Source organism: Equus asinus, chromosome 5 (genome assembly GCF_041296235.1).
Source record: "Equus asinus isolate D_3611 breed Donkey chromosome 5, EquAss-T2T_v2, whole genome shotgun sequence".
NCBI lineage: Eukaryota > Metazoa > Chordata > Mammalia > Perissodactyla > Equidae > Equus > Equus asinus.
In genome coordinates this window covers 32,218,275-32,243,486 of record NC_091794.1, presented here as the reverse complement: position 1 = coordinate 32,243,486, position 25,212 = coordinate 32,218,275, and the positions used below count along the sequence as shown (strand labels likewise).

At 38.0% G+C, this 25,212-nt stretch overlaps 1 protein-coding gene across 1 annotated transcript; it reads right to left on the bottom strand.

Moving 5' to 3' along the window:
* Positions 1–2,405: 2,405 nt before the first annotated feature.
* TMEM207 (transmembrane protein 207) lies at positions 2,406–25,212 on the bottom strand. The gene is made up of 5 exons (XM_014843385.3): positions 24,954–25,212; positions 23,039–23,076; positions 17,145–17,189; positions 16,147–16,289; positions 2,406–7,521 (listed from the first exon to the last, which is right to left on the bottom strand). The coding sequence occupies exons 1-5, from the start codon at positions 25,020–25,022 to the stop codon at positions 7,385–7,387; spliced, it is 432 nt and encodes a 143-aa protein (XP_014698871.3). The 5' UTR covers positions 25,023–25,212; the 3' UTR covers positions 2,406–7,384.

Below are 25,212 nucleotides of genomic sequence, written 5' to 3'. Positions count from 1 at the left end.
CACTTTACTTGGAAATTGTAGTTTCCATTCCCTCAATTAAAACAAACATTATACAACGCCTTTGTTTTCTGAAGCTGCTGAAGGGTAGTATTGACTAGAGGAGGAAATCAGAGGGGGACTCTTTTATTGAAGAAGGGAAAGCTTCAAGTTTAGTAAATAAAAACAAAATAACCTAATTTGGCTAATACAGTAGAAAATGAAGCAGTCAGCAAACCTTGTCAAAATCAGACAAAGATGAGGGAAACTAAGGGGAAAAAAATGCATTTGTGGAGAATAAAAATCAGGGAACTAAAAATGCAAGGGAGGCTTAATCACATGGGGCTACTGTCCCAGTAATGGCTGTTCTGAGCATATGCCAATTCTGGTTGCCTTTTCAATGGAATACTCTCCTTATGCTAATAAAATTATAGTTAAAAATATATTTATAAAGAAACTAACTCTTTTCTAAAGCCTTACACAGTCTCGTTCTGATCCCAAATATGTGTGCCTCAAACAAAGAACAAAACCTGCAGTTACACACACTCATTCTTTTTAGTGACCATCTATTGTTACTTGAGTGTGTCCCTTGGGTTGGCTGCCCCTTTTACATTTAGCATTTTCTCAAAGGATTGCTTTCAACTTCACATTCTCCTTTAAAAAATAGTCCTTACATCTCCTTATCATCCCAGTAATGTTTGGGCATCCTTAAGAGACTGGCATCCCATCCCTTCCAACTGGAGTCCATCCCCGTCCAACTCTCTGCATGTAGCGTTGATCTATTTTGTCAGTCATGTCACAGGTGACAAGCATTCCACATGATATCAAGGAAGCATGCAATCATCCACTGATTATTTAAACTAAGTCCCTGGGCTTTCTTGTTTTGTGTCTCTCAATATTCTTCAAGAAGACAATGACAGCTCCAGTTCTTCTAAATCTAGGAAGAAATTAGTCGGTTGTACCTAAGACTCTAACATTAAAAATCTACCCATATTTAGATACATAAAAGAGAGAATAATCTGAATTGCTACATGACTTCAGTTTTCATGTCTGATGAAAAAATATAAAATGATTATTAAATATAAAGAAATATATAATTATATTAATTACTAGACAAAGGGAAATTCTCCTTGTTTTACTTATTACATCCCATAAATAGATTTTCCAAAGAGGAAACCCTCTCTCAATAAATATGATAATAAAACTAAGATAGCTACATTCATTAATAATTTCAGTGCTTCTGAGCAATACCACTTTTCATCTTATTAATATAAAAATCTGAAATCTTGATTGATATACACTACTTGCTTCACGAGTCAGATAGTAGGTGTAGGCTGGCATAATTTTGGAAGAAAAAGATAACTATTTTCCAAATGCACAAATAAAAATTAAATTTTGTTCATCACCAAGCTATTCCATTTTATAAAGGGATATTACTATTATTTCATTTTCCCAGAACTACATTTAGTAAAATAACAAAAAATTCTACTATTTTCCAGGACCTAGTAATAAATAGGAAAAAAAGAAAGCCTGTATAAAGTTATTTTGTACAAAATCACAAAGCAAAATGAATTTAAAAGTAAAAGATTCCTTTGGAATGTGTATTCTATTTCCTTTCTTTGTTCTGATTTTTAAAAAATCACTCTCTCTTGAAAGCGGGGTCTCAGAGCCAACACATTTTCATTGTCTCATTTTCTTTTATATAAACCTGAACTATTTCACATTTTGCCTTAAATATAATATTCTGGTTGAGTTTCATTTCATCATCCACATGAATGCTATTCAGTCCTATCTCAGCTCTATTTCATTTCCGTGAAAGATATTGAATTTTAAAGTTGTCTTTTATAAAAATTGTGCTCCTAAAACAAATGAAACAAATTCTGGAACTACAAAACTGAAAATTAAAGGGGAATTTGTGGTCAGGTGAAAAAGAAATAGGCTAGCCCTGTAGGGTCATTGCTGTAGATGTTACACACCACATGAGCGCTGTATACACAAATTACCCCGCCTTTGCAGGCAGCTCATGCTCACAGGGCTTATCCTCGGAAGCAGAAATGTATTTCAAATTTTCTAGACTCTTTGATGGCAGGCATCTCACTTGATGCTCGGCCTCATTGGGAGCCATATGAGCTAAACTACTGGATTCCTCTTTGCAGATCTGAACCTCATTATTATTCTACTCTACTAGGGTCTGTCACAAATCTGTTATCAATAGTAACCCAGCTTCGTGCTCTCATTTAGCCATTAAATCAAACCAAGCTAAGGGGCTAGAATCATAAATAGGCTTTCATGCCCTCTGCTGGATGTGCAAAGAAATAGCTACACCCTTTAGCTGTAAGAAAAACCTCATTTAAGAACTGAATGCTCTTTAACACGGGAAGAAAAACAAAACCTAGTCTCATCAGAATTAAAATCTGAGATGCCAGGTTAAACAGAATTTTAACGATTTATTGATGAACTAGGATGCAGGTAAAGATTTTCAGAGATGAGATGACAGAAAAGGAACACACGTTTATCTTTAGAAATTTCTTCTTTAAACGTCATGATGATCACATAATCCACATGAATTTTATTATTTTATTATTTACAGTAGTTTTCAGTGGACCATAAAGAGCAGCTGCTACAGAACTTCTAAGTTTTTGGAGGTCAGAGCAAAGCGGTGGAAACTCTAGTATCCTTAAAAGTGATACTATGTATGTTGAAGAAAGATATCCAGAACTGTGTACAGTAATTGACATATAGCAGTCATTTAGTAAGTATTTCTTAGGCATTAGATGAAAAAGCAACCTGTGATATTTGGGAAGAGATCTTTGTCAGAAACGTTCCTATGAAAACAAACTATTTTTCTGCCAGCCCTACCCACCTGCCTACAGTCCAAATAAACCAGCCCTACCCACCTTTCCCCCACTCCCAAAATAAACTGACCAACCACACGCCAAGTATGTAGTTTGGTTAGACTCGCATTGACACTACTCAAAAATAAATTCCAATCGCTTCAACTTGAACTTTCACTAATGTCTTCAGCAAACTCCAGCTGCTACATCATTAGCCCTGTTTCCAGATGCGTTTATACTTTTCTAGGTGTTAATTATAACCACTGCCTGTTCGGTAATTGGAGTGGATTTTAACATACATAGCTCAGGATATGAACAAAAACTCTTTCCTTAGAGTTACTTATTTGACATAAACATAATTATAACCCACTTCTCTGATTTTTATTTTTAGAAACACTTTTGAAGATAGAAAATCATAGTGGAAAAATACCTGGAATAAGAATCGAAAGATCAAAATGTCTGTCTCTAGTTTTGTCTCTCGGACTAATTAGCTATGCACGTTGGGTGAGCCAATTACCCTTCCAGAACCCACATTTTCTCATCTGTTAAACGAAGGCAGTGATATGTGTATATATACTTTTTCCTTTTGTTTTTACTTTTTTAAACAGAAGTTTGTCAAGGTTTTCAATTATAACAGTAATGCACACACATTATTGAACAATTAGAAAATTCAGAAACATGAATAAAAGTTAAAGTTACCTGTAGCCCTATCACCTAAAGACATTTATGCTTAACATTTTATTTTTCCTTCTGCTAGTATGATTTCCTTCGCTTGCAATTGCAAGCTCTAACTTTGCCAAACATTTATTCTTTTAACTTTATACTTCTTTTTATTAAAGTAACACACACATTTCGTTTTAAAAGTCAAATAGTACTTGGGGCCAGTCTGGTGGCATAGGGGTTAAGTTTGAGTGCTCTGTTTCCGTGGCGTGGAGTTTGCTGGCCCACATCCTGGGCGTGGACCTACACCACTCATCAACCATGCTGTGGCAGCAACCCACACCAAAATAGAGGAAGACTGACACAATTGTTAGCTCAAGGCCAATCTTCCTCACCAAAAAGAAAAAAACGAAGTCAAATAGTACTATATGCTCATGATAAAAACTAGCACTTCTCTTCTACCTGATCTCACATAGCATTATCTCCAAGTCCTATTTCTTGAGGCAATAATTTTCAGCTCTTAGTGTTTTGCTTCAGATATTTATGACCTAATTTTCAAATGATGTACTTTACCATTATTTCTTGATTTTTCTTTTAATTTTAGATGTTATTCACAGACTTTCCACAATCTGAGATTAGGATTTAGCTTTCTTATTATATCCTGCCACCTTCCCCCATACACACTTACCCCTCTGCCTAGCTTGCCAATATAAATAACTCCCATTTTAAAATTCAATATTAGGTACATTACTCATAGCTTAACCATTTTGGGGGGATTAATCCAACTTTTGTTTTTCATAGATTTATAATTGCCTCGTCTTTTCAGTTTCTCCACTTTCCATTTACCAATCACTAATTTATTACCACATTTTCATTATACATTTTTCCTTAATCATCCCTCTTTCCCTCCTACAGCTATTTGTTGTCATGTTCTGATTGGAACTGGCCTCTTCTCTGGGTGGCTTCAATGCTATCTTTCTGTAGGTTAAGTTCATCCTCATTTCCAGAATTCTGTTCGCCTCTCCTGCTTCTAATTCTTGAGCATTTCTGCATTGCTACAGCATGAATTTGCTTGATTATTCTGTTTCTTCCTCGGAGACACATAGCAAAATGGAGAAACCTGAAACCCCAGTCAATGATTATTTATCCAGCTGTATCCATCTCGTACATCTTTCCATGTACTAAAATCTTGCTGCTAATTTTCTTTGTCATCTTCTTGCCACTCTCTTTGTTCTTGTGAATTAAAGACATTTTTACTCATTTACTGTAATCGTATCAGATTTCAAAACAGAGTGGAGATGTTCAGTCTACCACATATAACTTGAAGTTGGGAATAACCAGTTTACAAAATTGTTGTGAGAATAAAATCTGAAAGCAGTGTGTACCCCCTAAAGCCCCCCAACACAGACATCGGGGATTATTAGGGTACATTAACACAAGCTCCCTCAGCCTCTTTCATCAGTGGATACTAATGAGGTTATTTTAACCGCACTAAGCAGCTATCTCTGGCTCCTACTCACACTCACTTTCAAAAGGCCTCACGCCATCAAATTCTGATCCAGTCATTTTTGGGAATTTCCAGAACTAGGGAACATTACTTACAAGATTCGTTTGAATACATATTAAGTGCCAGATTACTTTAGACGCTTCAGGTAAAAATCAGTGGATAACACAAAGATCCCTCCCTTCGTGGATTTACATTCTAGCAAGGGAAGACAAGCATCAGATTATCAATAGAATTCAGCTATGTAGCATAGTAGAAAATGATAAGTGCTATGGAAAAAGGAAAAGTGTGTCTGAGACAAGGAGGTGGAAGGGCCAAGGTTGGCAGAGGTTGCAATTTAAAGCAGGGTAATCAGGGTGGGCCTCATGGAGCAGGTGACTTTTGAACAAAGACTTAGAGGAGGTGAAGGGGTGAAATAATGTTGATATCTGGGGGAACAACAAGTAACAGCAAGTACTAAGGCCCAAAAGGACAGATGGGGGTAGGATGACACCTGGGAGGTTTGAGGACACTGTTCCTGGAGCAATTGAGTAAGGGTGAGAGTCATAAGAGAGGAGACCTGAGAGAGGTACTGATCCTACAGGGCCACGTGTCGAGGACTTTGTTATTTTCTCTGAGCGAGATGGAATTTAGTTAAGGGACATGATTCTCTTTATGTTGGAAGAAGATTACTCTAGCTGTTGTGTTGGAAATAGGATACAGGAGGGAAAACCTGGGAGCGAACGGACCATTTAGATGCTATTGCAGTAATCCAGGCAAGAACTGCCAGTGAGTGGCTCACACCAGAGATGCAGTAAGATCTGCTTAGAATCTAGACCTGTTTTGAAGGGAGGGCCAAGGCAAGCCATTTCCTGACAAAATGAATGTAAGAAATGACACATAGGGAGGACTCAAGGATGACTCCAAGTTCTTTGGTCTGAGCAACTGGAAGGTGACTGTTGCCATCAATCAAGGTGAGGAAGGTTTGGATCAACAAGGCTGGGAAAAGATTAGGAGATAAGGTTGGTCAAGTTAAATTTGAGAGGTCTATTAGACAAACAAATGGAGATGTCAACTGTTTTGTTCAACAAATTTGTCAGCTGAAGACCATATGGCATCTGCCATGGATTTCTTTTCCTGGTCCCCTTTCTCATGGCCAGTGTGATGGTGTCTCACTGTTGGTGCAGAGGAGTCAGTGTTCTCACTAAGAAGTTGGGATCTGTGCCAAGGGGATCTCATCATGGTTCTCCAAGAAATGCTAAGCCTCGAGGCATCGGAGAAGGGCTGTGGGCTCTGGATTCTGCATTCACCCGCATGGGGAGCCTTCTCCTTCTTCTGACATTACACATGCCCCACTGCTTAAATAATCTCCTCCATCTTCCACCTACATTTTCTCCCTTCTCAGACTGAAACAAACAACTCCTTGGACTGAGACTTGTACTCTTCCTCTTTAGTCATCCTTCAACTACAAGTGATCCATCTTCCTACTCTCTTCCCTCATCCTAACTTACATATTCTCTTTCTGGTTCTGGGTCTGGACATGTCTGAATTTACACTTGGGCCACTGCTAAATTATGATTTTTGTTGACTCTGTAGTAGGAGAGAGGTCAGGTTAAAACAGAGATATTGAGGCAGAGAAAGCTGTGGTGTGTACTGGAGTGGAATCCTAAACTTAGTAGAGACTACTCCCAGCACTAACTACTGCCTATCTGAGTACTGAGGAGGAACGGTAACTTCGTTATGTAGCATGAAAGTGTAACCCAGCGGTGTTACACTAAGGGTCCACTAACTTACTGCTGAAATACCTCCCTGACCCAAATTCTTTCCTAACTTTCATTCTTCTTTCATCTATTTGTCCTTTTTCAGACCATACTAATTGATCTCTGGGAATTCTCACAAAATTAAAGAATTGTTCCTAAATTTTCATGTTTTGGAGTTAAAAATGTTTCTTATAATTTTGTTACTCAGCAAGGGCTCACTACCTGATGCACATAGAAGCCAATACTATGGCACTGGCATTTGATAAAAGAAAGAGTTTTATTGCAAGGTCGACTGGCAGGGAGACAGGAGGCAAAGCTCTCAAACCTGTTTTCCTGATCCAAGGTTGGGGTGAAATTTAAGGAGTTGGGAGCTTCTAAACTGTAGCTGGGTCTATGTAAGCTGATTGGCTAGTAATCAAGCTTCTTGGGCTGCTGGAAACTGGATTTTCCTTACTGAAGTTCTTCTTACTTTAGGACTCCAGTGGCAACATTTCTGAAGATTCTTGGTTCCTGGGTTGTCCTGGGGCTATGGGTTCCCACCTGGCACATGCACAGTGCCGTCTCTGTTATCGAGCAAGGTTTGATTAAAGTAACCTGATTTCAAGAAGCAAAACTAATCTAAGCTGGTTAATGTTTTATGTGTTGTTTCATTTTCAACTGATGATCCAGATCTAAAATCGGCTTGATTTCAGAATTTCTTCATATGGAGGTGGAGGGCCTAACATGCCAAAGCATGAAACAGGATACAGTTCAGGAGTTTGAGTTTGATGGTGAATTCCAGCAGTTGGACTCACAGTTGCTTCCATCCCTGGAAAGAGAAAGATGGGGACTTGTAATCTTTCTTTGTTAGTACCCTTGAGTGAAATCTGACTCCTAGCAGCCCTGTGTAGAGCAGAGGAGAGGCCTGTCTGGACTTTTTGTACCATCCTCTCATCTTCCAGCACTGTTCTGAACAGTGCTCAGTTGCTTTTCATAGGGTTTTCATGTGGTGGACAGTGACCCTGCTCGTATTTGAAATACTGGTAGCATAGCTTTCAGCATCACAGCAACATGCACCCACTGTAGTATGACAACCAACAGATGGCTGGTGGTGTTCCCTGACCAGGAAATGAACCCCAGGCAGTGGTGGTGAGAGCGCTGAATCTTAACCACTAGACCAGCAGGGCTGGCTATAGTCTTTCTAGTCAGCATAAAACAGAAGTGCAACGAACTGCCTAATAAAATCTGGCATTTCTTGGATCACTGGAGCGGCAGAAAATTATTTGCACCCTTGAGAAAAAGTTTACAACCATCTTGCTCTCTGCAGTGGTAATAGTCACCATAGTAAGAAAATTTGCTCTCATGGACTGATTATATCGTCATTGACTAAGCCATGAAGAAATATTTACAATTTAGCAGCTGAATCTAGAAGGCATACTCTTTTTGGTAGATCAGAAGACAAGATTCCTGTAAACACTAATGGCATTTTAGCTAATTTTCCCATCATGGGAAATGCAAGTCTCACTAGAAACATTAAAAATTATGTCTGAACTTCATTATTTTATATTTACACTCTGCAGATTGCAGCTAATACAATTAATTACTTTAAGCATTTCTCTATGATGAATAGTAAAAATGTTAAGTCGTGAAAAGTTTGCAATTAAAGTATACACACATAATAAAGAAAAGGCAAATTTTAAATTTTGAAATCAAAATTCTTGACTTTCGGATTATGCACACTACGTGCCACTAAATATCAAAAAATAAGTATTTTCTTCCTCAAATTGATCAGCTTAAGAGCCTAGGCACTTATTCCAATACCTCTTTTGGAAATCTTTTATAATATTTCCTTGAAAGACTGTTTTATTGTTTTCTTTTTTGTGTGTGTGAGGAAGATTGGTCTTGAGCTAACATCTGTGTCAATCTTCCCCTACTTTATGTGTAGGATGCTGCCATAGCAGGCTTGTGTAGGTCTACACCCGGGATCCGAACCTGTGAACCCCAGACCACTGAAGCAGACTGTGCAAACCCAACCACTACGCCACGGGGCTGGCCCTGAAAAACTGTCATACAGGAAATCAACAGTAATATTTTATAACCATTTCTCTCTTTGTATTTTTCCTTTTGTTCACCTGAGTCTTTAGCTGTATCAGAATGATTTGATTGCTTCTTTCCAAAACAATAGTTAACAACCTTAAATTCACCTTTAAAGAAGAAACTAGGTCCTTAAACAAAAGCTGGCACTTTGACTGTTTTTGTACATTAAAATTAGTTGTAACACAGCCATGCCCACTCATTTACATATTGTCCCTGGCTGCTTTTTGTACTACAATGGCAGAAGTGCATAGTCCCCACAGAGACCATATGGCCTGAAAAGCCAAACATATGTCCTATCTGGCCCTTAATAGAAAAAGTTTGCTGACCTCTTCCTTAAAGGATTAAGATTTGATACCATTGAGAAGATTCCAAAGAAAGTGCTACAAGTATCAAAACAATTCAAAGAATAGTTACGTATTAGGCAATAGCTGCATCACCGGAATCCGCAGGTAGGTTACTCAAGATCACTCCTTTGGGGTGGGTAACGTTTATTTAGAATCATGAATTTTCACAAATTTGTCTTATTTTCTATCTCACTGGTTTGCAGAGCAAAGTATAATAATTCAAGTATTAATATAATATGTGAGGGGTAGAGCTATATTTGGAAGATAAGTTTCACCTCCTGGTTCAGCACTTTTCTTAAAAAGTTATTTATTTAATTGAATAATCTATTCCTAGGCTATTACATAATATTTCTGGACCTCAGTTTTCTCTTATGCAATAAAAGGATAATGATAGTATCTACATCTATAAAAATAAGGCTAAATGAAGGTAAAGTGCTTAAAACAAAGCCTGGCACACAGCAATTATCCATTAAAGTTTAATTATCACTAGTATTAGTATTAGCACTATATATCAAGAACTGTACTAGGCTAGGAATACTCAAGCATTTTCTTTTATTTATGATATTATTTCCCAATATATCCTATTTTAATGGTTAAATAATGATTTAGTCATTATCATTTTTAATGTTATAACACAGAAATTATTAAATGAAAAGTTTCTTGGAGTTAGAGTCTTTTGCAGTTAGGAGTTTAGGATGACAAGAGCTAAGTCCAAGGGACTCAATAAAACAGAGTTAACATTGGCAAAGTGTACTTGCCCTCGTACTTCCCTCCAGTGTGGACACTTGTGCTGAGCGTCCATTTTCCGGGTGAACTGCCCCTAGCGTATTCAATACAAAGTCAATGGTATCTTAGCTATCCTTCTGCCTGGAGTGGTCAACCAGATTGACTCCACACTATTATTAGCTCAAATAAATTTCCACCACTGCCATTATCAATATCATGCTCCAGGCAACGGGATGTTGACAGTTGCTCGCCATGGTAAGAAAGTTTTATTGTCATCTCCTTACTACAAATTTGGCCTTTGCCCTTAATCTTGTCCTAAAAACCACAGGTAATTCATTTGATAAACATAGCTAAGCCTATGTGCTCGAGAGCTTTTGTAAAATCAAATACATATTATATCAGTTTTCAATTTTCTTCAAAGCAAGTTTACATACAATACCATGTGATTTGGAGGCAAGCAAGCATTATTTTTACTTTTTAACAGATTAAGAACCTAAGAAAATGTGGTTACAAATGCCTGTAAAAGTCCTATGGCTTTGACAGAACTGTTGGTGAAGGTATTAGAGTTTTCTGTTTAATTTTGTAAAACCAATACCCTCAACTGCTGAGTTTTTAGCCAGAGTTCAGATTTCTCACACCTGTAAGAATCACTCCAATTGATCTGACTCATTTTAACATGCCCTTTCCACCTCTTTCTGCCCTTTTCCCTTTGTATCTCATCCCTTTCTCTCATCTGAAAGTGGTTGAGAGTGCCTGAATTCAAGTCACAGTTCTACCATCTACTAACTGTGTTGCTTAACGTCTAAGTGCCTTTCTCCCCTCATCTCTAGAGTGTTCAGAATGGTAGCAAACCCCTCATAGAGTTGCAGGGAAGAATCAATGAGATGTGAGATGTCAAGTGTTAGCACAAAGCAAGGCAAATGCTCAATAAATGTGAGCTTCTACTATTATCATGTCTTTCCAAGAGAGTGTGTGAGTGAAATACCCCTTCTTCCCTTGCCTAAAATGAGTCACAGAATATTTACATGTAGAACATAAAGTACAGGAAAATGACACTTCAAAAAGGATCCAAAAATAAGATCAGATCCTGGGAGAGGTGCGGGAAGGAAGGAGCAGAGCGTGTGAGGGCCTCCTTCTTATCTGTCTCTGTCCAGTCCTCCTTCCCCTCCCCAACTCAGAATCCTCGCATTTAATCATTGCTGGAAGACCAGTCTTTCTAGTTGCCTGCAACAAGAAAAAGGGGAGATTATCTCTGAAATTGCAGAATAAACGGGGTCAAGAAGTTTGGAGAGTTGAAGGGCAGCGTTATCAGGAAGATGAGACCAAGGAGACACTAAGCCAAGATGAGTGTCCCCAGGAGAGTTGTCTCCCCAGGAAAGGCCTGGCACCTGCTTGCTGTTTGTCTGGACTGGGGGGACCCAGCTCTGAGCCAGATGAGATGGAAAAGGATTCAATGTATATTTTATGAAGTTTATTATGTTTTGTTAAAAAATATGGACAGACAATGGTGGAGATCCCTCTCCTGTGCTCTCAAATTCTCTTTCCTGAGGAACACTGGATTATTTTTCTGCATCAAGTCCTTTGTCCTTGTCCTACCTCTAAGACCCCAGACTTTTTCTCTTTATTATCTTTAAATGTCTTACTTCCTCATAAATAAGGGCTTTTATATAGCTTCACAACCTACTTTCAATGAAAACATTTTCAGTGAATTAAAAGACCTTCATTTATAATAAACTATAAAACTCCTTGTCATTACATATTTTTTCAAAACTAAATTTAAAAAATAAACAAAACTATTAACCTAAAACACTCAAAACTTTTTCTTTTTCTTCTTTTTTTAAATCACTTTTATTTTCTACCTATTCACCCTCTCGTATAGTTCTTGATCCTATAAAGTGAGAGCACTGATCCTGATTTGGGATACAGATGGTTATAAAGAATTTTGACATTTTTATCTTCTTCTTTCCCCACTTTTACTAAAAATTTGCATACATTCCTTTAAAAAAATTCACTTTCTGTGGTCCAGTTTTTCACTCTCCATTTACACATTTGTGGGGAAAAAAAACTGGTTGAAAATCTCCTCTTGTTTTCTGCTGAATTATCAGATAGGAGGGATTGCAAAAGCATCATTTAAAGAGATAAGATAGTGAGATAAGAAAACATTGAAGTAAGAAATCATTTTTACCCCTACATGAGTGCTGAAAAAATTCCCACCTGAATTATGCTCGAATTGCTGTGATCTGATGGTTGAGAGAAGAGAATGAGAACGCCTCAGAGACTACTTCATGGATGATCCCATTCAAGAAGACATATAGGCATTGAGCAGATCCTTTCTGGGGTTATATCAGAGATGGTAAGGAAATCTGAATTCAGAAGATAAGTCAGGACGGGGGCAGAATAATAATGGAAGAAAGGACTATCTAGGAGACCCTGGGGCTGGATACAGGAAAAGGAGGTGGGCCTGAAGCAAAACAAAATAACGTGGTTTTATGGCTTGTATAAAATAGATAAGTTTTCATTTCAGTCCTTAAATTATCTCCAACTTCAAATAGTGAGCTCCTTCTCCTCTCGTTCTTCATCCTTCCCCTTCTCCACCTTCTTGACTTTCTTCTGGTCTTCCTCTTTCTCTAACAATATCTCCCCTTTTTCCTTACACTCCATGGGAGGATCAAAGGAATTAATTCACCTTTTTCGGTTCATAAAGAGCTTCATCATAACATGCTATGGACCTGGAAATGTAGATCCTATGAAAAGGGAAGGAAAACTGAGAAATCTGAGCACAGATCTGCAGAGAACTGTGAAAAGCCATGATTATTGGCCCAGGAGATGCTTTTGGGGCCTGGGTCTCTGGCTGAGATTCCTAAGGATCTTTCCCAGACAGAAGTCTCATCACACATTGGGATAGGCTGGGCTGGCAAGACCTTCCTTAAATACCTTTTATAAGGACCCCAAACCAAGTATTTTTCTTTCTCTCTTTAATATTTCTAGTCAATATAATTGGCAACCTGAGCCATATAATGTTGTTAGGAATTGCTAGTGAGAGAAATTTCCTATTTTATATATTTCAACATCAGTAAAGTTCAGTTCACTCTAGCCTTTGATAGTAGGTTAAAATTCTCCTCTCAGCTCTTCTCGGTGGAGGGCAACTTCCAGGAGATCCTGAGAGTCAAATCTCTGACCCACAAGCCAGGAGAGCAGAACTGTTTCAACTAATCTATTCAGCAAATAGCAGTAATAATGTTAAATAAGTTCTGAATAAATAAAATGAAAGTCTAAGAGGAAGCCAAGGTTAATATATCAAATCTATTCTCTCTATTAAAATGTTTTAAATGACCCATTTCCTACATTCTGTATTCAGGAAGGAAAGTCCTATTGTCCTGTTCATGCTCAAAGGGTCGTAGGGAGTCCAGAAACCCTATTTCATATTCTAAGATGTCACAAGTGTCTTTCAAGTGAGTTCTCATTTTCTTCTCCCGCTTCTGACCAGTGGCTGTGAGGAAGACTCAGAAGTGCAGTGTGGGTGTATGAATCTGGCAGTAGCTGGACTCAACTCCAAGCTGTTAGTACAAACTTTGTGGGGACTGTGGAGGTAGAACCTGTGGTCTGCGCCAATACCTCCCTCTGTAGCCATACAAACATCCTATGGTGGTTCCCTCCCTTCCCTTTGGGAGAGCAGTTCCTTTTAAGGAAATTTTAGGTAGGAAGAATCATTCATTTGGAGAAGTGAGAGTATAATGAGGATCCAGTGGGGAAAGGAAATCATTGAGTCTGGGTTTCTGACTGCCTTACAATATCGATTCCAGGAATTTACTTCCAAAAATTGCTAGTTAAGAAGCAGTGATTGGAAATCACAGAGATACCACTTCCTAAATTAATCTTGTGTACTTTGTTTTAGAGAGGAGAAACAGGAATGCCAAGAAGCAAACTCTAGAGTCCATATCCACATCAAAGACTATGTGAATGGCTGTTCACTGCCTGTCCAGCCACCCTGAGCATTCCTGGGACAGGATGGGAGGGGGTGATCGATGGGATAACCTAATACCCAACCAGTGTAGTCAAGGGAAAAAATAAATGGGAAGGGGCAACTGAGCCTGTGCCCTCTAAGATGGAAATCAATAAAAGTAAACTTTATAATACAACTTAAGCTGGAGGAGTTTGAATGTTTCTTGAGCAAAATAAGATCCAGAACAATACCAACGGGATTAGGGAGGAAAGGATAGAGTGAGGAAAGGAGTAGGGATTTGGAGAGCAATCCCTACCATTGAGGAATCACCCAATGGAAACATCTGGAGGTTCAAGCTATAAGACTGTACTCAGTGTCCAGAGATAAGGTGGCCAAGCTATGGTGTCCTGCCCAAATTTTCATTGGCTCCCTATCCTCTAGCAATTTCAGACAATTTTAAGTCTATTAATTAATCTGCAACAAAGATCTATGTGGTATATTTATCCAGTAAAGTGAGAAAGTAGATAACATCCTCTAAGAGAAGTAATAGCTGCTTTTCTGAATTTGTGTTTAGGAATTAGAAATAATATTCTAGAAGCCCCTGACCTAGTGCCTAGAATTTGGTGGATGTGAAATAAATGGTGACTATATTAGTTTTTTAAAAGACAATTTCTTCCCAAGTATTGTCTTTTCCTGTCCATAATAACTTCAAGGTAGTATAGAGAATGTCATTCTAACACCCTGCGCTCAGTGCTATTGCAAGCAGATTATTGAAGTGGTGTATCAACTTTGACTCTTTCTCTCACACATACTTGTTCAGGCAAGTTCAAAAGCATGCATGTAAACCACCATCCAGGAAATATAAAAACATCAGATAAATGGAAATATAATCATGGCACATAGACTGCCTTAAAAATTATAGCGGTACAACTGGGTAGCTTACTGAAAATTAAAAGCAGAATATTTTTAAAATTCAAGGTAGTCTGGTAAAAGAGTTTTCCTCAGAGTGAGAGAAGGGCTAAGAAAATCAGTGTGGATTCTCCTTTTGAGAAACTCAAGTCAAGTTGGAGGAAACATAATTGCATTTATTTATTAAACACCTCTGGTTAAATAAAGAAAAATAGACCAATGTAAACACGCTTATCTCTTTAATATATTTCGTTAGAAGGTCAATCTCTGACTAACATATTTTGTTAGAAGGTCCTTCGTTAGAAGGACCCTATTTCCCTGTATACTCAGTGGAAAGTGTTTTTGATTTTAGGAGAAAGAGCTGTTTTCATTGGAGACTGTAATTGTCCTTCCCCAAAATAACCATTTCTCAAATTGACAATGTGTTTCCCTTGTTAAATAATGACTTAGAAAAAGAAGCCAATAGTGAATATAATCACTAAATCTTCTACTGGGTTTTGATATTAAACCATTTTAGTTTATGCTTGCCCTGCTTTTTCCTTAGCTGTTAGTTTTCCTAAGATACGCCCTGCTCTATCTATTGAAAATCTTATGCTGGCCCACGTTTCTGAAGGGCGGCTGATCGTCCCTACCAAGCACACTTGAGGCAACTGTGGTGTGCGATACAGTACCTTAAGGGGAGAGTCTCACAACAGATGGTCTCTGGAGGAGGACAACGCTTCACAACGAACAAATAAACTATCAATTGTCACCTCCCAGAAATCATAAGTGGGTCATTTTTCTACTTATAGCTAAGGCTGGCAATTACAAGTAACTCTAAAACTTCCATTTCCTCCATTTTTTTACCTCCCAATATAGACTGGAAAATAATAGGAAGGGTAGGGTTTTGGGACTGTAAGTTGGGAGGAGGTGGCATCAGAATGCTGCCAAAGAAGGGACATGAGTACTGACACTTGCCTGCCCAATTCCAAGTATCTCAGGCTCTGCCTTGGCAGCAGACAATCTGGAAAGTGTGGTTCAACATTACCGCAGATAAATGAGGCAAAGAGAGCTTAGTAGGTGAGACTGTGAACACAGGGTAGGCTAGACTGATATCAAAAGCACAGAGACACTCTTCTGTGCCTTAAACTCTACCACTCACTTGGAGTGACCAGCCCTGTATGTCTCTTCCCTTCTGCTTGTTGACTGAGCAACCTGCTTACATCCTATACCATATTCAACTATGAGTCATTTCCGTAAGACACATTTTTTTCTTTTGAGGTCTCCTTTCTTCTGAAGTTTTCTCACTTAGATTCTTCCCCAGTGAATGCCTTTGAGTCTCCAATAAGCTAGGTCTTGTAAGTTCACAAATCTGCTTTTCAGAGGTTAGTTGTTCAATTCAGCGCAAAACCATGAGGTCTCAAAGAGGAAGTCCAAAAGTGTGCAGACAGCTTACCACAGACAGGGTCCAAGTCTCCAACAGCAAAAACAGCCATGGTGTGTCTTTGGGAACCCATTCGGGGTCTCCTCAGCCAGCACTGGAGGCAGAAAAGCACTGCTCCACAGAGAAGAGCCATCAGGAATATCAGCAGCAAGAGCCTGATTTCAGAAGAAGCAGGGGAGGAGTAAGATGGAGCATGCAGGGAAGTGAAGAGCTTCTCTTGCTTTCTGGAAAGGGGGCAAGAACTCAGAGAGATGGAATGCAAGCAATCTGGGAGGCTGAATTCCTTAAGCAATCCCCTCACTACCACTTGCCCATTTTTCACTGAACCTGGAATATTCACTGAGCTCAGAGTGGGTCGATTTTGCCAGGTGATCATGACTGTTTCTCTTTGGAAATTAGAAGATTGTTCTGAGGAGCAGACTTGGTTCCTTAATTCATTCATTCATTATTCCTTTCGTTCAGCCATCCATCCGTTCATTCCACTTGTATTTAAGCAATGGAACGGATTTTAGATGCTGGTTTTGGGCATTCAAAGGTTGACAAGACATGGTCCCTATCTTTGAGGAGCTAACCATCTAACTGAAAACACTGGTAATGTTTAGTTTGGAAAACATAGAAGTCAGGATTTAGGAGATTCTAACAATTCTCTTAAAATTTCTGAAGGACTAGCTTATAAAAGAGGTAGCAGTCTTATCTTAAGGTCAGAACTAAAATCAGTGGAGGAGTCGTTCTGGGAGATTTCAAGAGAAAGAACAATTATTTTACCTTTAAAGATCTCTGCACTCAGGAATAAACTATTATTCTTATAAGTAGTAAGCTCCCTGTAATATGGAGTCTTTAAGTAAACACTGGCCAACAAGGGGAAAGTGATCTTTCTACATATATTGATTCACGTTACTCCTAATTTTTTTTTTAAGCTGGGTGATTTCATGTGCCATCTCAATTATTTAGGAGAAGGAGTGTCTATATATCACAAAAGGTTTTATGGAACAGATTGAGGATGTCCTTACCAGATATACCAGCCATTTGGGTATTGATCTTTATAGTTTATGCACCTGATGGTAAAGGAAAAACAGTTAGCACTGGACCTCTGGATGGGCAAAGCCCATCCTTTGGATCATAATATTTGTCCTGACCACATCTGTTTCCCCAGCAATCACCTACTCACTGCATCCCGCCAAAACAATTAAGCAAGTGTTCAACATATGCCCACTTCATTCAACGCACTGAGAATACAGGTAAATGTAAAACTGTCAGATACATAAACAGATAATTGCACTGTAATAGATTTGATTCTAGAGTTATGAATATTGTTGTGCACTGAGAAAGTAGTGACTAACTTTTCAGGCTAAGATGTCATAGGTATTAGGTATTAGGCAGATAACCCTTCCACTGTTCTGTTTATTCAGAGGCCTTGAGTTTTTTAAAATGTACTTTCTCCAGGAAAGGTTTATAATCTTTATTAAGCCTTAATTTCTTGGTATGGAATAGCAGGCCTGCACCCCTGGTTAGAGAAAGAATTAGGATAGAAGGAGAATGAATGAGTGTGGCCATAAATACCAATCACTAAGGAGTTACAAATTGATCTCATTGGTCAGAATGGTCAAACCACTTGTGTATCAAGGCACATCTCAATCGTTCCTGAGATAAGTGTTAAGAGATCACACAAGAACATAGTCCGCAGTTTGATTTTCAGGAGGTTTAGCTCCCCAGGTGTAGACACTTATGTGCTGTTCATTCCAGAGACCCTTGTTATGCCAGACGTGGTGAACTGAATGTATGTTTGTTGATGGACTTTCTTCGTAGCTCCGTATGTACACCACTTTTAAAGTATTCTGGGATTAAACAGTGGAAACCTGTTCATCACAGCCCGATAAGCCTCTGAGATGGAGCTATATTTAATCATGTCTTCTTCAGCCATTGTTAAAATAACACTCAATACTTTTCAGCTTGAAAGCATTCATAAATGTCAGTTAATTTATTGCTCCCAGCATCTCAAAGGAGGCAGAGTGTCATGTTTATCATCAGACTAGTCAGAAATGACTTTTTAACATATGTGAAATGTCAACTTTAAAATTTTACCCCAACAATTGAAGACAAAAGTCAATCACTGAGACAACAAGTTTTGGGGTATATTTGTGTGTGTCTGTGGGGTTTTTTTTTTTTTTTTTTTTGGTGCACCTAGAGGGTTTAGCAAAGCACAGAGGTATAAATGGCTAGGAAAAAATGGCAGCTGAAGTATGACTTTAAAAAGCATCCTAAGACAAATGATCACCAATAAAGGATTTTAAAAATACTGTGAGGATATTATGCTAAGTGAAATAAACCAGACAGAGAAAGATGAACACCATATGATTTCACTCATACGTGGAAGATAAACAAACACATGGATAAATAGAACAGATTAGTGGTTAGCAGAGGGGAAGAGATAGGGGGAGGGCAAAAGGGGTAAAGGGGCACATATGTATGGTGACGGATAAAAGTGATTATTGGTGGTGAACATGATGCAGTCTATACAGAAACTGATATATAATAATGTGCATCTGAAATTACACAATGCTGTAAGCCAACATAACTTCAAAAAACAATTTTTAAAAATTAATGGCATATCCTTACAAAGGAATATTACCCAGTCATCAAAAAGGATGTAGCTTTATTTTTATAATTAAAAACTTGTTGAGTAAAATGACATAGAGGGTTCAGCTCTACTTTGTGTGTTTTCTTTTACACAAATACAATGATTTCACCAAAACAGCCATTATGTGCATATACACCAAACTACCAATAATGCTTACTTCTCTTGAAGATGGTATTATGAGGAACTTTATCTTTCTAATATTTCTATATTGTTTGAATTTTTATAATGTACCCACATCACTTTTGTAGTCCTAAAAATTTTAAATATTATATAGAAATCTTAAAGATGTAGTATCCCACTTTAGAGATGGATTTAGGGAAATTCTCTTAGTGTCCTGGTCCAACAAAAGAGCAGAAGGTTCTGTTTTTGAATTTTGAAATCTAAGCTCATGACCAGGAGCGTTTCATGTCCCTCCATATGTAAATCTCTATTTCTCTTTGTTCCATATAAAAATAGATCATATTCTTATTATAATGTCAATTCTAAATATTATTTTATTTCTCATTTCTAAGTTTTGAGCCAGTCAATATTTTTTGCAGGTGTATTAATTATCCAAATTGACTTACTTTGCTTTCTCTTTTTGACACCATGCACCCACTGGCGGGGGTTCTGATATACAATAAAAAGGCCAGGAGGCAGTTAGCTGGAGAAATGCAAAGCGATCATGTAATTTCAGAAGTGCAGGCACCTTTGGGTCATTTATTTCATCCTTAGGATTTTGCACACTGTACAACTGAGACCCAGAGTGAGAATGTCAGTGGGGAGGTCACTAGCTGACCAAAGAAATTAAACTAGAATATAGGTCTTCCGACTCCTTGTGCTTCTTTCCTCTACCATTATTTCTATGTCGTTCTCAAGTTCTATTTTTAAACAGAAATTTTTTAATTCTTAAAAAAAATAAAGCATCATCTCAACTGTAGCAATATTGTAATTACTCAAATTTCAGATGCAGGTTCTTCAGTGTAGGACAAATTATATTTTTGAAAATAAAGTTGTTAGTCAAATATTTATGTATATATAAATATATATATATGTATACTTGGTTAAATTAGGATGATGATGCTGAAAGGAAAAATGTCAGGGAGAAATGAGAACTGGCTATGATGTTTAAGGAAGACGTTTCCAATAATCAGCATTCTCTAGAAGCAGTTGCTGAAGATCGTTTCTGCCCCTACCAGAACAACTACTGCCCTACTTTACTTGGACGTGAGATGAGATCTGCTCTACAGAGATGGTTCGATTAGCTGATCTTTATTCTTCTCAGGGCTGAGAATTTGTGGACCTAAGATTACCTACAAATTCATTAATTTGATAAGTTCAAGAAGAAAATGGCAGAGTTGCTCCATTGGCTTCTCTGCTAGAATCACCCAAAATTTCCTGTGCCAGGTATTCTCCTAAACTGCTTGTATAACTTCATGTGAACTAACTCACTTTCACGCTTATAACACTACAAGTTGGGGTCATTATTATAATATTCATTTTACAGTTGAGAAAATTCAGTCACAGAGGGGTTAAGTAACTTGCCCAAGATAACAGAGCTGGAAGTGGCAGAGGCAGGCTTTAAACCCGAATGGTCTGGCCGTGGAGTCCGTGACTCCTACCACCAGGCAGGACTGCAACTGGGACGAGTAAAAGCCAGCTCCGGCCTCGTATTACCGTGTGGAGTACTGCCTGAATGCGTGCAGTATCCTGTGCTCCAAAACGCTTTAAGGAAATGTGAAAAATACAAAAACAAAATTAGAAATGAGAGCATGGAGAGCATCAAAGAGAATAAGCCAAGAGCGAGATGAGTTTGTGAACTGAATGTAGTAAATCTCATATATAAAATTAGGACTGAACTCCAGATCTGGCTTAAGCTTTCCAGCAGTTAATAGGATGAGAGAGATAATTGGTTATAGAGTGTCCTCTAAAATTAACAAAAAGGCAGCATTACTCACTCACCAGTTGCACAATTACTCCTGGTATAGAAACCAGAAAAAATTCAAACTATCGGGCTTTATAAAGAGGCCACTGTTAACAATAGAAACAATTTTTTAACAGTATTCTTAGAACAAAGGCAACAACAAACTTCATGGATCTTTTTCTCTTTTTATCATTCCTTAACAGGCCAAAGAGCAATTCAGCTACAATAATTTGGGGGAGAACTGGGTCCAAATCATATCACCCAGAGACTGGTGGCCTGACCTAACTAAGCCGGGGTAAATTGTATAGTATCTGGAAGAATATGTGGACTATATATCCCTCAGGTATTTCGCCAGGTGTATAGTTTCATTTAAACATTGGATATACAATATGGCTCTGTAGTTAAAATTCTGAGCTCAGGAGTCAGTCCTAGGTCCAAATCCAAGCTTTGCCTTTTTCTTTTGTTTTTTTTGAGGAAGATTAGCCCTCAGCAAACATCGCCACCAATCCTCCTCTTTTTGCTGAGGAAGATTGGCCTTAAGCTAACATCCGTGCCCATCTTCCTCTACTTTATACGTGGGATGCCTGCCACAGCCTGGCCTGGTAAGCGGTGCTATGTCCGTGCCTGGGATCCCAACCGATGAATCCCGGGCTGCCAAAGTAGAGCTTCTCCACCGGGCCAGCCCCCAAGCTCTGCCTTTTACTTGCTTACTCTTGAGCAAAATACTTAACATTCTCAAGTCAGGTAAGATGGTGGCATATCATCAGGAATCTATTAATGTGATTAATCTACAGAATCCTGTATATGTATGATCATACTTATATTTAATAAATTACTCTATTTATGTACATACATGCGCATAAGTGTACTTGGTTATTTCCGGAAAGAGAAAGGATTCAAGGTATAATTATGAGGAGGCTCTGTCATTTTTATTTCACATACTAAATTACTTAATGTGTATTTAAATTTTATACAAATGCAACATAGCAATGCATTGTTCATACTAAAAATGCTGTTACAAAAATAAATTGAGTAGGTTAGATCAGAAAAAAACAGTCTGGTGTTTGAAAACAAATTTAAATAGAACTGATAATAGATCCCACAAACGCCTTCTTGTGGTGGGAGCAGGCTGGAGATACTATGACTACTTACAATCCATTCACTTACCTTATACCACCTCCCTACAAAATCAGCCACTTTCTTGCCTTCTCTGTCTTTATTTTCTGCTAATTTGCACTTTGTTTGAGGTGGTTTCTTGTTTTCATTCAAAAGCAATGGTATTAAATAAAAATAAATATAACAGACACTTGCATGCAAAATGATGTAGCCAAAAAAGTTCGTACCTAAATACTGGTTGAAATTCTGTAATTAATTTGTTACTATCTCTCTTTGGGTCTCAATTTCTTCACTTGAAAAGGAGACCAGTCACCTCAGTGACTCTCAAGACAGCTTACAAAGTTCCTCAATACCATATTTTCCTGTCATGTTGATTGGAGAATTAGACTCAATATTTATGATCCTTTTCAATCATGAATTTCTTTATTGTATTATTCTGGGTCAAAGGCAGAAGATGAAGGGGCAAGATGAGGCAGCCATGAGGTCCAGAGTTATGTAAGCCCACCAATAATCAAAAACTCTATGTCACAAACCACAGAGGACAAAGAAAAGGGCGAGTCCAAAATTAATTCAAAGAAATGGCAATGCAGGGTCATGCAAAACTGAAAGAGTAGTACAGAGTTAATAAGCAGATTGTCAATAATGAGATGATCCACCAGAGAAAGGTGAATGATTCCAGGGCCAAGAAAAGCACCCCACCTAGCATGGCCTCTTAATCTGAAGACAGTGGCCAGAGACCCTGGCCTTGAGGGTAACAGGCAATGATAATTAAAAACAGCTAGCTGGCCATGAGGGCTGCACCCAGGAGAAGACAGTCTTTGGCAGAAGTGCTTTTCTGACACTTGCACTAAGTCACAGTACGTTACAGTGATCATTAATCATCACCAGCATTATTTATGGCACCTTCTCCCCATCTCCCAAATGGAATTCTGGGAACCCTTAAGTCTACAGCACAAAAAGTGAGAAGATTGAGTCAATTATCCACATAATTTATATCAAAATCCCTTTGAAATATACGCACAAGCAGGTCAAAAATTTTGTTAGTTTGCTGATATTTGAAACTGAATTATCCAAAAAACTGTCCTCTGTCATCACTGCGACTCTTGGGTATGGATGCAACCATAGATGCATGATGATAATGATCATTTGGAACTCATTTGGAGCTTCTCAAACGACTTGAGCCTTTTTTATCCTTTGAATTTTGAAAATGCTAAATAAGAACATGGAGCCTCTTGCAATTTACTTACGTTTCATTTTCTTCACACGGCGGGTCCGAGAGCACCAACTGAAACATGTTAAGAACAATAAAATCCAAACATCTCATCAGTCTAATCCTTTAATACAAACAGTGACTAGAGACAATGTGGGTTTATGGCATTTCGTTTGTTTTTTTAATTAAAAGCTCTGTAGCAGAGTCTATTGTTGGTGCACAGAATTTTAATTGAAAAAAATCTCTGGGTAGTTCTCCATCTCAACAGTGACAGGAGATATACGTTATGGGCCAGATTCCTATCCTACACGCTACCGTAGAAGGATGTTAAAACACCTCTTGTTTTTTCTATAGGCAGATTTGCCTGCTCTAAAGAGCTTTTGTGCATCTTGCCTTTTTTCTTTGTTTTCACGTTTTAGCTACAAGAAGGCGGTTCAATATTTGTATGATTTTCATGCAAAGGAATCAAGTTCCGGACATGAAAACAGAAATCCATTCCATTAACATTAATGGATGCTAAATATATGCATGACGGAGTGACTTTAACCAGCTCGAAGTCTAAGGTTGACTTAAGATCACACGGCATCCCTGTTGAGATTTACATTTCTCCCTTTATCAAAGAAGAGGGCAAAAGCGATAACATTGATTGCTTTGTTTTAGAAGGCTGAAACTATAAGCCTTATAACACAATTATCTTAGTTGTCTGTGTTGAACCTTATAGGTTACAATAATCCACATCACAGAGAAAAGAAAGTACTCTTATCCAGAGGATGTGTTTGTTTGTATGTTTGCTTATTCCTTGAAGGAGACTCCTTCTGGGTACAATGGGAAAACTGTTAAATGTCGTTTACGTGCGACCCTAAAAACTGGGTTGATGAAATCAGTGAAGTATTTGTTTTCCTGGACCATAGCATACAAAACTAAATACAAGCAAGAAATTGCAAAATTTAAAATGATAGACTTGGGAATTTTGTGTGAGATATGTCTTTTTTTTCCTTAATCCCAAACTCATCTTCTTCAGCACCTTATATTTACTCCACCAAGTTTAGCTGGGCAAGGAGATTTGTGGAGTTGCAGATGGAGCCACGAATTGGCCATCAGAGAGCATGGTAATGAACAATTTACAAGCACAGAAAATGAGTTGCACTCTCTTTTGCTAGAAACAGCAAATAGATTTGCATACTAACTGAGAGATAAATGAACATTCAAATTTTGTCCATAAAGAAAGTTTATTTATGAGTAGATGAAATCACTTGGGATCCAGCTTAACAGATAAACAAATAAAGCCATCATTTCACTTTCAAGTCACTTCCTAGTCTTCTCCTGTGCTATACCCGAGCAAGGAGTACACAGTATTACATTATTACCACCTCACTGTCAATGCATCAGCTGGCAGACTTGGGGGTTATCATGAAATGGCAAGCAAAGTCTTAATATATTTCAGATCTAAATCTTTCAGATACATCGCATTTGAGTAACACAGATACATAAATGCAAGTATTAATCAGAATGAGATGCTAGAACAGAGGAACCAAAATAAATTCTAAGATGGTTCTGTCTATATTGTTCGGCAGTGAAAACCCACCCAGCCTCAAGTATGTTCACAGGCAACAGTAAACATGTCTTAAATTAATCCTGCCATAGCATTTTGCTATGTCAGTGCCATTTTTGATTCAAAAAATTTTACAGTATAACCAAGTTAAGTAAAGATTAAATTGCATCCTATTACTTCAACAGCAATAGAACTAAATAAAGAAGAAATAAGACTAATGTCATGGACTATTTTGTTTTCTGAACTTTAACCAATAAATATAATGTCACAAGATGCTAGTAACACTTTCTTAAAAGAAATCTTTTAAATGTAGTAGTTAAGTTACCCAAAGAATAAATCTATAACAAATCAAGTCTTAGAGTACCTATGACAATCATTTTCCAGAAAGAGAGATGGTTACCTGGAATAGTGGCAAACACAAGGTAGCTGTTTTTGAGATCACTGAAGTGAAACTAAAAGGTCTTGACATACTTAAAAAACAAGCTGCTCAAAGAGAGTGGTTTGCCGTCTGTGTTGGTCTCCCTCTTTCTCAGAACTTGTTAGCTTCTCTCTAAGTTAGGCTTCCTACCAGAGCACTTGAGCGCACGCTGTGGGTAGGAATGTTGCCTGCATGCTCACAGGTACAGAGAGTGCTAGAGATTTCAGTCTAAGGTCAGAAC

Bases quoted from the DNA above. Each gene is read 5' to 3' on its own strand.
- TMEM207 (XM_014843385.3), bottom strand. From the start codon at position 25,022: ATGTCAAGACCTTTTAGTTTCACTTCAGTGATCTCAAAAACAGCTACC. The intron at 23,077-24,953 runs GTAACCATCTCT...AACATGTTTCAG, and splicing joins TGTGTTTGCCACTATTCCAG to TTGGTGCTCTCGGACCCGCC. The intron at 16,290-17,144 runs GTAAGGACATCC...TTCTGAAATCAG, and splicing joins CCAAATGGCTGGTATATCTG to GCTCTTGCTGCTGATATTCC.